The 16308-nt window shown below is 37.0% G+C and overlaps 1 protein-coding gene across 2 annotated transcripts; it reads right to left on the reverse strand.

Annotated features, from left to right (window-relative positions):
* Nucleotides 1–7730: 7730 nt before the first annotated feature.
* Nucleotides 7731–15077, reverse strand: LOC306851196 (Schwann cell myelin protein-like). 2 transcript variants are annotated; one of them, XM_079387344.1, is made up of 11 exons: nt 14962–15077; nt 14498–14532; nt 11503–11886; nt 11136–11423; nt 10739–11029; nt 10360–10650; nt 9978–10271; nt 9538–9649; nt 8673–8735; nt 8544–8562; nt 7731–8426 (listed from the first exon to the last, which is right to left on the reverse strand). In XM_079387344.1, the coding sequence occupies exons 2-11, from the start codon at nt 14526–14528 to the stop codon at nt 8364–8366; spliced, it is 1836 nt and encodes a 611-aa protein (XP_079243470.1). In that variant the 5' UTR covers nt 14529–14532; nt 14962–15077; the 3' UTR covers nt 7731–8363. The 2 variants fall into 2 exon arrangements, with proteins under 2 accessions (XP_079243470.1, XP_079243469.1); XM_079387343.1 differs by lacking the exon at nt 14962–15077 and having other exon boundaries at nt 14498–14625.
* Nucleotides 15078–16308: the final 1231 nt, after the last annotated feature.

The raw sequence follows: 16308 nt of genomic DNA on the forward strand, positions 1-16308 counted from the left end.
TAAGTGTGTGTGTTCACACCAAGGACGATAATGATAAAGATATAGGCTCCCATTCTGCTCAGATATTGCTCATCTTACACAAGCCTAATGTCAGTTACACTGACACAATCCATCGACACGTGTCACAAGTGTCAAATTGGCCCCATTGGGCGCGTTCTCTGCTTTGTGTGGGCCAGCCCACACTTTGGGCTGTCCCACTCGGGCCCCATAGTGCCGGTATTTCATGCCAGTATTGGTGCCCACAGCAGGGTGTCCGCATGGGCTAGATTTTCTGCCCACAGTGGGCCCACACGGGTCCCAAAGGGGCATGTTTGCTGGGTCAATGGTGGCACATGCCACTCTCCACTGTCACATGCCAGTTAAAACTGAATGTGCCACTAAGCATATTGGCATGTGCCAATTGTAACACATTTGTTTCACAATTGCCATGTCCACGTATTATATGTGACTTTGGGCTTCCTTTTTTGTAAAGTTGCATGAAAAAATCTTGAGTCGCGGGTTTCAGTTTTTTGGGCTTATTTTAAAAAATATGGTTGCTTGTTAGGAAAATCTGACAAATCTTCTTGATAGAAGAAGACGTAAAGGAGTGGGATGACTTTCTTTTAGCCTAATTTTTTATTTTTACAGTGTTTTTGTAATGTATAAACTATCACGGCTATAATAAAAAAAATCCTTAGCATAAAGTGGAGCGACAAAGTACCTAACACCTGGGTCCTTGTATGTGCTGGTCTGCCCACCATGTACACGCTGCTTAGACAACGCAGGCACTGGCCATGTACACCAAATGGAAGATGGCTGTATCCCAAAGTACATCCTGTATGTTGATAGCCCCTGGCAAGAGATCTGTTGGCCGCCCCCAGCTGTGTTATAAAGATGTCTGCAAGAGTGATATGAAAGCTCTGAACATCAATTCAGAGAATTGGAAAGACGCTGCAGCTGAAAGCAATGTGGCGCAGTGTTGGCTTCAGTCTGTTGTGCTGCTGAGAGGTTTGCAATTGTAGCTCCGCTTTTTTATTGAATCTTTACCTTACTTTCACTCTCTGTTGTTTAAAGTGATAATATATCATTTAATTCCCGCCATATTTCTGGTATTATCTATCAAACTAATTTGATTGTTCACTTTTAAAACCGCAAGTGCAGTGCGTTAGCATTCGTTAGCCGGTTAGCTTGTTACTCGCGGTTCCATTCGCGTTTCTATTCTTATATCCTATTACTGTTTTCTTTTTTCTCAGTCCGTTTTCATTTCTCTCTTGCTCCGTTTTTCACGGGTTCATCGAACAGTGGTAAGTGGTAAGTTAAGTTGGTATCATTCATCAATCACGGTGAGTAATGGCTTCTTCTCCTGCTATTGTTGTTTGCACTGATTGCCACATGTACAGTTTATCTCTCTGTCGGCGATGAGGGATTCACATGTGATAAACGCAGGGAAATAGTTAGGCTGACAGAGAAGATTTTAGAACTAGAGACACGGATCCAAACTTTAGTTGAGGATAGTAAGAATGTGAGGGCTGTAGATACTGCTTTGGATGCGACTAGCTCAGGGAGCCCTGTACATTGTTCGGTTCCGGCATGCAGCAGGGCAACTGGGTGACTGTAAGGTGGCCTAGTCGTGGGTCAAAACACCGCTCTTCCATTCCGATCAAAACATCAAACAGGTTCTCCCCACTCAGTGAGGCACCCACTGAGAAACCTGATGTAAGTGCTCTAGTTATTGGCAATTCTATTGTACGGAGAGAGAAAATCACCCCAGCCACCATAGTCCAATGTTTACCGGGAGCCAGAGTGCCTGACATCTTGGCAAATTTAAAAGTGCTGGCTAATGCTAAACGTAAATTTTGTAAGATTGTTATCGGCGTCGGTGCTAATGATGTTCGACTTCGCCAGTCGGAGATCACTAAAAATAATGTTAAAGAGGTGTGTGAACTTGCAAGTACGATGTCAGGCACAGTAATATGCTCTGGCCCCCTCCCAGCTTACCGTGGCGATGAGATTCATAGCAGACTGTCATCACTCAATGGCTGGATGTCTAAGTGGTGCCGCAGAATAACATAGACTTTATAGACAATTGGACGAGTTTTTGTGGCAAACCTGACCTGTTGAAAAGAGATGGTGTTCATCCCTCCTGGGGTGGTGCCCTAGAAATATGGCACATAGTCTTAGAGTTCGTACTTGACTAACTGGGGCCCAGGTCAGGAAGCAGACAGACTGGCTAAACCGACCGTCTGCTAGCCTCCTCACTTCACAGAAGTCAGTTAATTCTCAGCACATAGAGACTCCTTCACCTAGCTATCACACTATAGAGACTGTGTCTGTTCCCCAAACTAGAAAACACAAAAAACGTGATGATATTTCTTCACGGCCCGGTGAAACACACCAAATTGAGAAACTAACAGAATGCATAGTCGATATAAAAAACTGGATGACAAGTAACTTCTTACTGCTAAATTCTGAAAAAACAGAGGTGTTAATTATCGGACCTAAAAACCCCAGACGCAATAACCTAGAACACTATCTAACACCTGAAGGCTAGAGGCTGACATTTTTTCGGGAATCCCGCGGGATGGGAAACAAAATCGCTACGAATCACGTGATTGGGACGGGACAGAAAAAAATGTCAGCGGGAGTGGGCGGGACCGGGAATAGTAATGATATAGGCCTACCCAACTTTATACACAAATATGATGTTAACCTAGAGAAATGTGCGCTATTGAAGTGTTTGTGTGGAGAGTGGAAGCTGAATAGCGCGCTCGCTGCAGGACAGGCGCCGGTGAGCTCACTTGCTCTTAAAATCTCCTTATAATTTTTGGTCATACAGATAAAAGTAGCCTAATACATCTTTCGAATCTGTAAAGCCTCTACGTTTATTTGTGTGCACTCAGAATAACAATGAAACGTTGCGCTTTAAAGCAAACAGGATGCGCTTTAGGTCTCTGTGAACTTGAGCGAGAAACTTCAAAACTCCGTCTTTGAAAAATATATCTATAGAGAGTGAAATGTCTTTCACTACTTTAAAAAAAAAAATCCAAATAGAAAACGTGTGTAGCATGGATGATTTACATGTAATGTGTGCAACACTGTGCATAAACTGGCTTTCAGTTCAATATAATAACAAAAAACTACATTTTGGGGTTTTATTCAACTAAGGTGGGCACGCTGTGATCTGTACTATATTTTTACTGTAACTGACAGATTTCGGCCAAAAAAAAAACACGGGGGTGGAACGGCCCGGGCGGGATTTTCCCCCCAGTGTTTTCGTGGGATTGGTATGGGACCAGATTTTTTATTTTTTTTGTGGGACTTTCCATCCTCCCCCATCCTTGCTGAACGCGATCGATTTTGAAAGCGAAAGCACCGATAAAACAGCGCCCCCCCCCAAGAGATTTAAATGCCCCCCAGATGGAGGTGACCTGGCACTTGATCTGGGGAGTGGGACGGGAGATGTTTCAGTCTCCTAACTGACCAACTGTTGGAGCTTTACGCATTTTTCTTGCATGGCAATATTATTGACATATCTATGACAGCACACGGCGGATTTCTAGCAGTGTTACTAAATTAAAATACATAAATAAATAAATTTCAAACCGCTCACTATCTTCACTCTTGTTGTACTTGCGACGGGCAAATTTAAAAGAGATCAACACTTGTGAAAAAAAAAAACATCTTTATATTAATAGTTCAAGCAAAAATTAATATCCCGTCGTCATTTACTCACCTTTATGTCGTTCAAAGACTATTTGAAATACGTACAGGTCCACAGTAAACTAGTTTACCTGTAGAACCGGCTCTTTTTAGTGCAATGGTCGAACCGGTTCACCAAATCGGACTGAATCGTTGTAAACCGTTCGCGTATCTCTCAAGTCATGCAGCACCACAAATTACTAAAGTTACTAACGTTCACTCTGACTCCAAATAAACCAATATCCCGGAATATATTTTAGCGATATATATTGTGTACAGGGGCAGGGCTTGACCCAACTCACATAGAACATTTCATAACAACCGAATAAAGTGCAACATTAACATTAACAGGGTGATTCTCTGAATTGGGTGCCTTTTGGGTCATACCTTTTTTTTATATATATACCTTAAATAGTTATATTTCTGATCATTTCATGTGATAGTGGATTAGTCAAACCTTTAAGAAAATACATTTTCCCACCTCAGGCATGAAATTCTAATCGATATTGAGTGTTTTTTCTTACTGAAAGTTGTTTTGGAGTTCAACCCCGTCACAGACCACTTGGACCCTGTTTAAATATTATTTAAAAAGATTTTCAAGTAAATTTTTGTAGAAGCTTTTCAATGAGATGTCCCTTGTTTGATATCATTTATTGCATGTAGAATTTTATTTTTAAATACTCACCATTTGAAAACCAAATCAGGTCATGAAAACTGCATCTAACATTGGTCTTCATATCTTATCACAAAATATGCATTAACATTAGGATTTAATTAGGCTTTCATATTTTTTCCGACTGTCCTGTAAATTCTGCACACAGCAAAACAAACATTGACCTAATTTGTCTTCTTATCACGAAAATATTAATAAAAACTGTCAAATAACATTGTTGAACTCTGCATAACGGGGTTGAAAATGATAACAGGGTTGAAGTGATGATCATTATTTCAATATAGTATGGATTTCTTACCTGTAAAATTAATGATATCACATTCAATAACATTTTATTTTATTAAAGTTGGCAAAAACAAACAACATTTTAGTAAGTATTTAACATTAAATCAAAAGCATTAAGCATTAATTAATCATTAACATCAATCAATCTTTCCATTTGGTCCAAAAAAATCATAAAATACCATAATTGATTATTTCTGACAGTTCACATTACAATACAACAAGTCTACAATTGAGTAATCTACTAAGAAGTGTCAAACTTTCAACCCTGTCACAACGATTCAACCCTGTTATAATAAAAAATGTGACGGGGTTGAAGTTTTTGGCTAACAGTAGCTAAAACAGTTAGCTTAGCTAAGACAGTAGCACCACATGGCATTTAGGACATCATAAAATTTTAATGTTTTGCAAAACTATTATTTAATTCTTCTTAAACCGTTGTTTACTATCATTTAGTCATATAACAGAGTTGAAATGTTGAGCCTGACAATCTTAATCTGACAGTGAAAAACATGAAATATAGGTAAGAAAAGATACTGACACGTGCCTTTCTTTGCAGCATGTTCTTCAAGAGACTTGTGTGATGTCACTGCCTGGATGTGATGCCACAGGGATTGATCCATTATTTTTATAGGGGGGTAAATAGTATGGCGTGACGGGGTTGAAAACAAACTGGAGGACGTGTATAAATATTGCAATTTCATATATAATTAATGCATTTTTATATATATATGTATATTTTAGTTAAAGTAGACCAACATACGATTATATTAGCAGCAACATTTTGGTATAAATTGCAATTTTTATTTGTTTGATATTCAATGAAAATGTAATGATGGTTAGTGAGGACATGCAAACATGCTTGTTGTCTACTACTTAGGCAACCCATTATATTAAAAAAAAAAAAAAAAAAGCAATTGTGTTGCATTATAATGCAAAGGCACCTGGTTCTATTAATTGACAGCGTTAAAATGCATTTTGTGATTTCCTTCAATTGAAAATCTTTGAAGTAAGTTTGGGGGACTTGAAGGGCACCCAATTCAGAGAATCACCCAACACGCACAACAGTAACCTTTTAAACACGCTTAAATATGTTACTCCAGTCCAGTGAACTTAGATATACTGATGAGAACGAGCTGCTGACACCGAGCATATGTCCGGAAAACCGATGAGCTGGAAATACAGAGCATGCTTGTATTTATTTATTTATTTCAGTGGAACGAAATGCGTGCTGCTTAAGTGTTTTGAAACATCAGATAGTGTAATAAAATAAAACATACTGAAAATATGTTCATGACTTAATTACTGTCTTATCATTGTATTATTTTTAAAGAATAGAATAGAATATAATAGAATATAATATAATAGAATAGAATAGAATATCTTTATTGCTATTGTGGAGCTCAGCAACGCAATTTGGCACTCATTCAAAAGTATACACATACACATACAAAAGTAAATGAAAACAAAAGTAAACAGATGTGTGCAGAATGCAAGTGTAAACATAATTCAAATTTAAACATCTGTAAAGTACAGAGTGCGAAATGCAATCATATGTACAGTAAGCACAGTGCAAATGTAAACAGATTGCAGAATAGGGCAAGGGCAAAAGAAGCAAATATGTACAGAAGTGAATGCAGATATATATTATAGTGGTAAGAAGACACATCTATCGTACATCTAGTAGCTTGTTATGGTGTGAACTTAATTCTGTGATACTCAATTTCTGTCATATAAAACTTTTAATTAAGATAAGCTTAGAGTAATGTCAATTGTTTTCTAATCTCACATATTTTGGTGGGTCTTGAAATAGATACTTGTCTATGTGGGTCCTGGAATGGAAAAGTATGGGCACTACAGAGCACTTTCCTGGCCTCAGCTGTGCTGATAGAAGGTGTCAGGCTGTCAATGGATGGTAACAGCTCAGACTCAGTTTCATCCATATTGACTTCAAAGCAGGTGAAGTAGTGATTTTGTTCCTAGGCCAGTGAATCTTTGTCATTTGAAAGGTGCTGGATGCCCTGCCATACTTGTCAGGGGTCCCCATTACTGAAATGGCCTTCAGTTTTATTCCTATAGGCTGCTTTTGCTCCTTTGATGCTCCTCTTCCAGACCTGAAGGCTGGTCCCTCGGCCGGAGCTTGTGTCATCTATGGTTTGTTGTTTGGATAGCCATTTGATTTGTTTTTCAGCTGTGTGACACTGTCAATGCAGAACTGTAGGACATGATACTGAATGTGTAGTCTTCTATGTTTTGTTGTGCAAATAAATCCCAGTTTATGGTTTCAAATAGGTCCTGAAGTACAGAGGAAGCCCCTCAGGCCCTTTCCTTTTTGTTAAAACAGATGGCTTTGTTTTTCTAATGAGAAATTTGTATGTATGGGTGAGAAAGTGGGACAGATGATCAGACTGGCCTGTGTGGGGGAGGGTCATAACTTTGTATTCGTCCTTTTTGTTGCTGTAAATGTGATCCAAAACATTACATCATCTCCTGTTATTTTCCAGGAATTGGAATTATGTAATATAGCCTACAAGTATTTGGAAAACATATTTCATGGGTCTTTTCAAATATGTTAGCACAGCTCCCTCTGTAGTTCAAAACATCTGGCTGAGTGTCAGTGATGATTAGTGAGATCTCGCGATACCTTTAGGGTCCACTGCGCTCAGGCAGTCCCCATTGCGCTATCAAGGGAATCCAAAAGAAGTCAACAAAAACAGTACAAACCCCCCACATAAATAAGTAGGTTTGTGCAAATACCTTAATGTTGTTTGTGGGGGAAAAGCGGAAAATTACATTAAAAAGAAAACATGTTTAAATATAGCATTTAAGAAAATGTTTAAAAATACATGGCTGATGTAACCCAATGTAACAGAGATGAATGTTTCTGTTATGCTCATGCATATTTATATACACAAGTCACATGTCACTTCACTTCACACACATCACTTCACTCACTCACACACACACACAAACAAAGTAATAATAACCCATTCTAGCCTAGGAGTGCACAAATAAACTTGCAAAGCAAACACAGTAAGCAATGTAGAGTATTGGTGTAGCCTATCCCTGCTGAAAAAAACAACAACAAAAAAACAATGGAACCTTGCCCAAAACACAATAGAAAATGTAATGGATTTAATGGTTATAATGCACAAACATAACAAAAACATACATTGCAAACTTGTGTTTGTAATACAGATAGTATTTATGCATTTCATGTTAAAGTGAATACAAACTACAGAGTCTGAAACAGACTTTGTATTTATTTACATATTTAAACAAAACATCCAGTAGGAAAATATAATTTGTTGACCATTAGGTGGCGCTGTCTGCATACTGTGCAATATATATATATATAAGTACTCTCAGGATGGTGACGACATGCACTAAAGTTTGTTTCAGTACCATAAAGCATTTCTAAGAAACAGCCTCACTTTCAGTTTGTAATGTCACTGTTTGAACATTAAAATAATTCAATCATGTTTAATAATCAGGTACAAAAGTAGTAGAAAATAAAATAAATAAAATAAAATATAAAATCAGCTTACAAATATAGTTCATAAACATAAATCAGCAGTTGTTTGCTTAACCAAGCTGATTAGATCTGGAATTCTAAAAAGATATGCAGATATGCATGACAAATGTTTTGTTATTATCAATAAAATCTAACATTGGTAATCATTTTTACACACACTGTTTTGAGCCCATTTTGCTTTGATGTTGATGTTCATCAGATATTTCCATACACGTTGAATTCACCCATGTTGACGTAGTCAGCTTCATAATCATAATCCTTAATAGAATATTTCAAGAGAGAACAGAGAGAAAGACATCAGTCAATAGCATATTTTAATACTCCTCACAGAAGTATGTTTTCTGCTGTGTAACACCATGTAAATAATATACTCACAGAGCAGGGTTTTGTATCACTGAGATGCATGGGGAAAAAATGTAAATGTTGTGGATATTCCATTTAAATACCAAAAATATACTGTTATTTTGAAGAAATTAGACTTATATGGATTCAAATGTGCTGTACCTCTTTGGTGACGGCATTTGAGGTTTGGAGAAAGGCTTGTTTTCAAACATTGCATCTTTTGACCTGAGAACAGATGTCATGTGTAAGAAAGGAAGATGATGTTGTGAATTTTACTAACTTTTTCACCTTTTGTTTGAATTCTATTTAGTTTATTTTAGATCCTGTTTTATTTGACCTCCAGATGAATGCTTTTCATTGCTGCAGCGCCACATCTGCATGATATCTGCATGTTGACTAAAAATACTAAACATCACTGCAGCATATCAATGTGACTTCAAAGTCATCAAAACCCACACTAAAATATAACTTTTAAAATAAGGTACAGAAAATTAGACGATTAAATATTATCTTATCAAGCAGCAAAGCAGCGAGAGAAAGAATGTAAAAAAGATTATCTAGATTATCTAACTAGATAAGCATTGCTTATTTATTTTCAATATGATTGGGTTTCTGAATCCACTTTAAAGTCTAGTTGTACAAAGTCAGTGCAAATATTTTTTGTTCAGTTTGATCCCTGAAAGCTTTCAACAGCAGCACTATAAAACGTTTGCATAAGATTTGAAATGTTGTTGCAGAAAAGTGCAAAATAATATATATATAATAGCAAAATCATGTTTGGCCAACTCGTGCAGCCCTGTAGTCTATACAAATAATTTTAAAGTAAAAATAATCAAAATAGAACACCAATTGAAAAAAGATTCAATACATTGGTTTACCTGCATGCCATGTGACCAATAACTAGAAAATTAAATTATTGAAATATTAACTTAAGATCTCACAGGGTAAATATTTTACCTCTATGGGGTTCAGCTGACAAAAAACATTTAGGAATGCCTGGCCTAAAGAAACATAGATAAAGTGCTACCTTTGTCGCTTCTTGTATATGATGACTACAGCAAGGATACAAGCCAGAAGGAACACAAGTGAGGGTGTTAGGATGTAAAGACCAATAGTCTTCAGGCCAATGAGCACTGGGTCTGCCTCATGATGGAAAGGGGGTAAAAGGAATAATCATTATTATTAACTTATGATATCATAACTGATCTATCAGGTATAGCAATGAAAAGTATGAGCTACAGGAAAAACGTAAATAATTTGTATTATTTAAAACAAAATTTAAAATGTTTATATGTATGTATATACTGTATATGTATCACATTTAAATACAACCAAAGTTGACCAAAGTGTTGCACAGAGTATACAAAATAAAAGTAATCAACAAAGGTTCACCAAAATAGAAATCAATATCAATATAGAAAACAGTGATGAGACATGAATGAGACAGTATGTTAATAAATCACTCACACTGCACATTTACGACAACAGATGCTTCAATGTCTCTTCCAGAAAATTTTGCAGTACATATCAGTTTCTTCCCATTATCTTCTTTTGCACCCAGAAAGGTTATGCTAGAATAGCTGATCTGATCTAAAGCAGAAAGTGTTTTGTTCCACTCTGTGACCTGCATGTTCTCATAGTTCCATGTGATGTTTGGATTCTCGTTCTGGCAGGAATGGTAGATGGTACAGGTGAAGTTCACTGCGTCACCTTCTGTGACATCTGCCAGTTCAGGCTCAATCGTTATGTTATGATGAACACCTGGAATTGAACTGAAACCTTGTAATAGGTCCAACTGTAACATTTAAACTAATACAATACAAATCAATTCATATTTGTGTTTACTCACATTGTACACGTAAAACGACAGAAGTTGTCATTTTTCCTCCAGAAAAATTAGCAGTGCAAATCAATTTCTTCCCATGGTCTTCTTTTGCACCCAGAAAGGTGATGTTGGAGTTGGTGACCCGATTTAAACCTGAAAGTGTTCTGCTCCCCTTTGTGACCTGCATGTTCTTATAATTCCATGTGATGGTTGGCTCATTCTGGCAGGAATGGTAGACGCTACAAGTGAAGCTCTTTGCAACACCTTCTGTGAAATCTGCCAGTTCAGGCTCAATCGTTATGTTATAATGAACACCTGAAATTGAACGGAAAATTTGTAATAGGTCCAACTGTGACATTTAAACTGATAGCACACACATCAATTCATATTTGTGCTTACTCACATTGTACACGTAAAACGACAGAGGTTGTCATTTTTTTTCTAGAAAAATTTGCAGTGCAAATCAGTTTCTTCCCATGGTCAACTTTTGCACCCAGAAATGTTATGTCGGAGTAGGTGACCCGATTTAAACCTGAAAGTGTTTTTCTCCCCTTTGTGACCTGCATGTTCTCATAGTTCCATGTGATGGTTGGCTCTTTCTGACAGGAATGGTAGACGCTACAAACGAAGTTCTTTGCGACACCCTCTATGACATCTGCCAGTTCAGGCTCAATCGTTATTTGTTGATGAACACCTGAAATTGAACTGAAATCTTGTAATATCTGTAGGTCCAACTGTGACATTTAAACTGAACTTACTGCTAATATCACACAAAGTAGTTCATATTTGTGTTTACTTACATTCTGCACTTTTGTCCTTCGTAGCTCTCACTGTTATGCCACCATAATGTGTTACTGAACACTGAATAGTCGAGCGCTCTGTCTTTACAACACCTGTGCGTGTCAGAGTGATTTTCCAAAGGCTATCTTTACTATTCTCATTGTCTATTTGATCAGATCCTTCTATACCGTTCAGAGTGATGGTTGGTGTGCTGTATGGACACGTGTGAAAAGTTGAACATGCTACTGTGATGGTGTCACCCGTCCTTTCACCTCCATAAACACTGATGCTGGGCAGCTGTGGACTTGCTACAAACAATAGAAATGTCAATATTAGGCAACTAGATAGGAAATCAAGCTAATTTTGAAAAATAAGGTATTGCCGTACCATCAACTTGAATTGTAGAGGTGACATCATAAAATGCATAGGTGCTCTTTCCAACATTTTCAGGGTCAATCCATGCATATATTTTCTCTTCATGGTGGGACTGTTCCAGTCTTGTAATCAGCAAACTGCAATCCCGATTTGAAGGATTGCCATATAAACTAGTTTTCCTTCTGAACTTCTCAATGACATCATCTGGATACAATGGATCGTAAACTAAAGGATAACCTCTAGAGACGTACTGATACCACACAACTCTACGTGGGTTTACAGGTGGGTATGATGTGTAGCTGAAAGAACATGGTATGACCAGACAGGAACCTTTGAGGCCGTGAATGAGTTTCGGCATTCTCACTTCCCATCCCAAAGTATCATACAGCAGAACACCTGTGGGGCAAAAGTTTGAGTCATTAATGGCTGCTTGTTCATTTAAAGCTGCAGTCTGTAACTTTTTTGGGTTAAAAATGATCCGAAATCAATATTTGAGTAACTACATAACCAGCCAGTGTTAAAAACTATCACCTTACTCATAGTTCCATAGTTCACAACGGTTATCTTATAATAATGTTTTTTTTTTGTCTAATTTGAGTGATACAGGTAGGTACGTCATTATGTCACATCTGTAAACATAAAGAAGTTGTCCCGGCTAGTAGGCTATTGCATGTGAGGATCCTGTAGGTGGCAGCTCGTTTATAGTCTTTTCTCAGAGCATCTGGAATAATTACATGTATCATTTTGAGAAAGGATTATGTGTTTATGAAACACATGTGTATGAAATTAAATTATATTCCAGTTTTAAATGTGCTTCTGATTACAGATTTGGGATTACAAAAGATTTGTATTTTAAAAACAACCAGTTCGTAGGGAGCATAGTTTGCTTTTTGGGTTAAAATAATTTATTAATATGAAATGGTATTACAATTAGAGATTAGACTGTACAGAAATTAAAATGTACAGGCTAATACACACTATAGCCTACTCATTGTCATGCAATGCTGATGTTGTTAACATTAATAATTTTAGAATAATGTATAACAGTTTACATTGTGTGTCGGCAGAATTAGCTCTTTATGGCTGTTATAAACATGCAGGGTAAAGATGTATGGCTAGCTGTTATTATATGATAGTTAAATCTTGTCATTATTGATTTTGTCTTTGGAAAATAAAAGAGAAATGGTATGAAAAGCTTTTGAAGTGATTCAAATGTGATATTGAGGAAGCAAGTAGAATCTGTTTACAGTTTTTAGATGGATATACACTATGAATTCAATTAAATGTATCATGCCAATGTACTACAGAAGACATAAGAAGCCAAGGAATTTGAATTTTGGTAATTACATATTGTCCTTTGGTCTCTGTTATTTCAGAAAATGTCTGTCTTTTATTTTGTATTTCCAGGTGTTTGGTCACATGGGTGCAGGTGGATATTTACCTGATTGTGTTTCCTGTTTGACATGCGTGTGTAGAGAGGGGGTGAGTAGCAGTAACGCTCACTTTCTGATGACTGTTCTGAGTTGTTTTTTAATCATGCAATTGTTTGTTGCATCGTGTTAATAAATCTTCAAAAAGAATGCAACGGATAGGAATGCGTCATGGATTTATATTCTTCTGCTTAGCCTCTCAGCGGCTATAGGCTGTCGCTATAGTCTCAACATAATTGCAACCAATTTCTGTCCATCTAGTCTTCATTGGTAGGTGACCTGGGTGTTGTAATCTTTAGAAAGCCTCCATCTTTGAGTCGAGAGTAGCCCCTTTCACACAGTAATACCAGCAAATTGCCGTAAAATTTCTGGAACGACTTTACCGGTAAATTAAAAAATGCACTGTTCACACAGACAACATCATTCCGTCTTTTTTCCGGAAAAGCACCATTCACACATCCACTCCAAAATACTGGTAAATTATGTGACATCATTAACCTCCAATGGCTGCGCTTGTATTTGTAAACATGGAGGGGTATATGCGGTCAGTCTTTTTGTTGGTTTCATTTTTGTTTCAAACTTTCACATTCATGCAGCTGCTTTTGTCCCAGAGACATCGTAATAGACGACTACAAACCAGTGCTTAATTTGTACATTTCGAGGTCCTAGAACAAAGCGGGGTGATGGATCTGGCATGTGATTAGATGAGGGAGAGGTGGAGCATTCAGCTGATCACATCGGTGGGCCAGTTTAAGTGATTAAGGCTGAGCACTCACAGTCACATCCAAAGCCCCCTATAGCCAGTATCATATTGAGTTATTTTTCGTAGTTTGTTGTTGAGCTTAAATGGCCAAATACACACAAAATTACACAAAAATGGCCGTCCTGGCAAGTATGCGTTTTTTTTTTCTTAAGTGAACAGTTGAGAAAGAAAACGCATGTGTATAGGCTACACAGAGGTCTGTGCAACGGACATGGGCAGATTATACATGGGAAAGTGTGGAGTGAATGCATCATCTGCGTCAGAATATTATGATTGGCCCGGAGTAGACGTCTTACGTCAGCGCGTTCTGAACTCGTACGTGCTCATACCGGTAATTTTCCTTCTGCGTTCACACACAGCAGAATTCCGGCAATTTACTGGTAATGTTACAACTTCTCATACCGGTAAATTGCCAGAACAAATTTACCGGTATTTTTTAAATCGTCCTGTTCACACATGATATCTTTGCAGCAATGTACTGGTAATTTTCTGAAAAAGTCTGTATGTGTGAAAGGGCTCAATGTCTTCGACAACATGCCCTCAAAATGCCACACAGACATACATTTCCATTGCAGAGGCTTATTTTCTGCACTTTGGTTTGTGAGTTCTTTCAAAATGTTGCAAGTTTCTTTCAAAATATTAGTGTTTGTATTATTGTTTCATATAATTTTATGTAAGATTTTTGGAATGTGGTATTGGATTTAAGTAGCCCTGGAAGAAAGCCTCAATTTGTGTACATTTATGTAATATATTAATTGCATAAAAACATTTATTGTAACAGAACATGCCTAAAAGTGGAAAACAGACACTTTACCTTGAAAAAGTAAAAAAAGCGATGCTTTCATGTTCCTGGGTGAATACATAAACAAAAACCAATGTTAAAAGTGAATATGGTTAAATTTACAGCATTCTGTTCAGCATAACTTATCAGTTTATAACTTCTATCTATCCTCCTTTTTCCTGATGCCAAGTGTAAATTATGGGAGTAACTTCTGTTAAGCAGTCAGCAACCGACAAACTTTAAAGTTTTGCTCAAAAAATGCAGTAGCCTAATAATAATTAGCAAACACAGAGTCCAATAAGGTGACATATTCTCCACACTGAATCTTTAAAACACTGTAGACCATTTCGGAAAAAATGTGAATACTACAGTTTTTCAGAGTAATTTCTTCTCTCTCTCTCTCTCTCTCTCTCTCTCTTTAATAAAATAAACTTAACAAGTCAAAGTCTCCCACCCTTCAGTCTCCTTCTTAACATACTTAAATGTTTCATTCTTACCTTTTCAGTAGTCCTCTGTAGAGGATTGAGAAACAAACCTATTACCAAGATTAGAAAAGTAGAAAATAAGAGAAGTGAAAGAAAGGAAACGTTTTTGTTTTTTTAAATGAAGCTCAGCCAGTTTGCTGATATGAGACCAACGCCTAGCAGCATGAAACATATCTCCTTGATCTTATTAAGTGTCAGAGCTCATCACTCGAATGTCTAACTCCAATGTGTAATATAGCATTTCCTGACAAGAACGCCATCATTTCTGACTCTGACACAAGGGTAAATTTAAAAACAAATTACAAAACTCCAAAGTGAACTGTCACGATCAGCTTTGGTTTAGTTTTCATGGACTTTTGGTTTGTATTCCCTTGCTTTCCCATGTTTTGTTTGTGTTTTCATTGTTCCCATTACTCATTTGTGTCATAATCAGTAACAGGCTACGTCCACACGAAGACGGGTTTCTCCCTATCCGATCTTTTTTTTGCCTCAAATTCCGTAAACACGGAGTCGTCTCAAGAAATATCTGTGTCCACACGGAATCACTGAAACCGACTGAAAACGATGTAGTACACATGCCAGACCAATATGTGGCGCTGTAATTCTGCCACAGAGATACACAAAAAAAAAAACAGAGAAGAAGACTTGGACCATGTGCGTAAACCTTGCGCGCTGAATATAAACTAACACACAAAGCAGAAGATTTTGCTTTAATAAAACTAATGAGCTCAGTAGGTTCTGCAGCACGAACACAGGCACGTAGTCTGACATTGTTGTTGTTGTTGTATGCTCTATGATATTGATGATGATAGTGAAAATGCAAATAAAGCAATGCTGGAATTGATGCCACTTTTTATTTATAGTTATGTTTTCACAAAAGCATGCTGGAAAGTGTTGATAAATGGCAGAATAAAGCAGAAAAAACATTTATAAAATCAGTTAAGTCAATACAAGCTACAGACTCAAAAAAAGTGATTATATTTGAAGACATTCATTTATTACTTTGAGCATAAAAAAAACACTGTTGAACTTTGTGTTGTTCATTATCATCAGACATTTCCATACGCGTTGAGATCCATGTTGGTGTAAACAGCCTCATAATCATAACCCTTATGTAATAGTTAAAAAAACAAAACAAAACAAAAAGGACACAGAGGTCAGTCAATAACATACTTCAGGGCAGCTTTTGAAATCATATAAATAATTTCCAGTTTAATAATGGTAGAAATAAATAATATACTCACTGAGGATTTTGGCACACTGAGGTGCATGGTGAAAAAAAACTAACAAAAAAAACATAAATATCTGCATTTATCATGGAAACTGTTAAGTCAAATGTATCAAGAAGCGGCTAAGAAA

The sequence above is a fragment of the Barbus barbus genome (assembly GCF_936440315.1).
Source record: "Barbus barbus genome assembly, chromosome: 31".
NCBI lineage: Eukaryota > Metazoa > Chordata > Actinopteri > Cypriniformes > Cyprinidae > Barbus > Barbus barbus.

Excerpts from the sequence above, each read along its gene's own strand:
- LOC306851196 (XM_079387343.1), bottom strand. The coding sequence starts at position 14,546 with ATGTATTCACCCAGGAACATGAAAGCATCGCTTTTTTTACTTTTTCAA. Across the intron at positions 11,887-14,497 it reads GCTTTTTTTACTTTTTCAAG|GTGTTCTGCTGTATGATACT; the intron begins GTAAAGTGTCTG and ends TTTGCCCCACAG. Across the intron at positions 11,030-11,135 it reads GAAGGACAAAAGTGCAGAAT|GTGTTCATCAACAAATAACG; the intron begins GTAAGTAAACAC and ends GTTCAATTTCAG.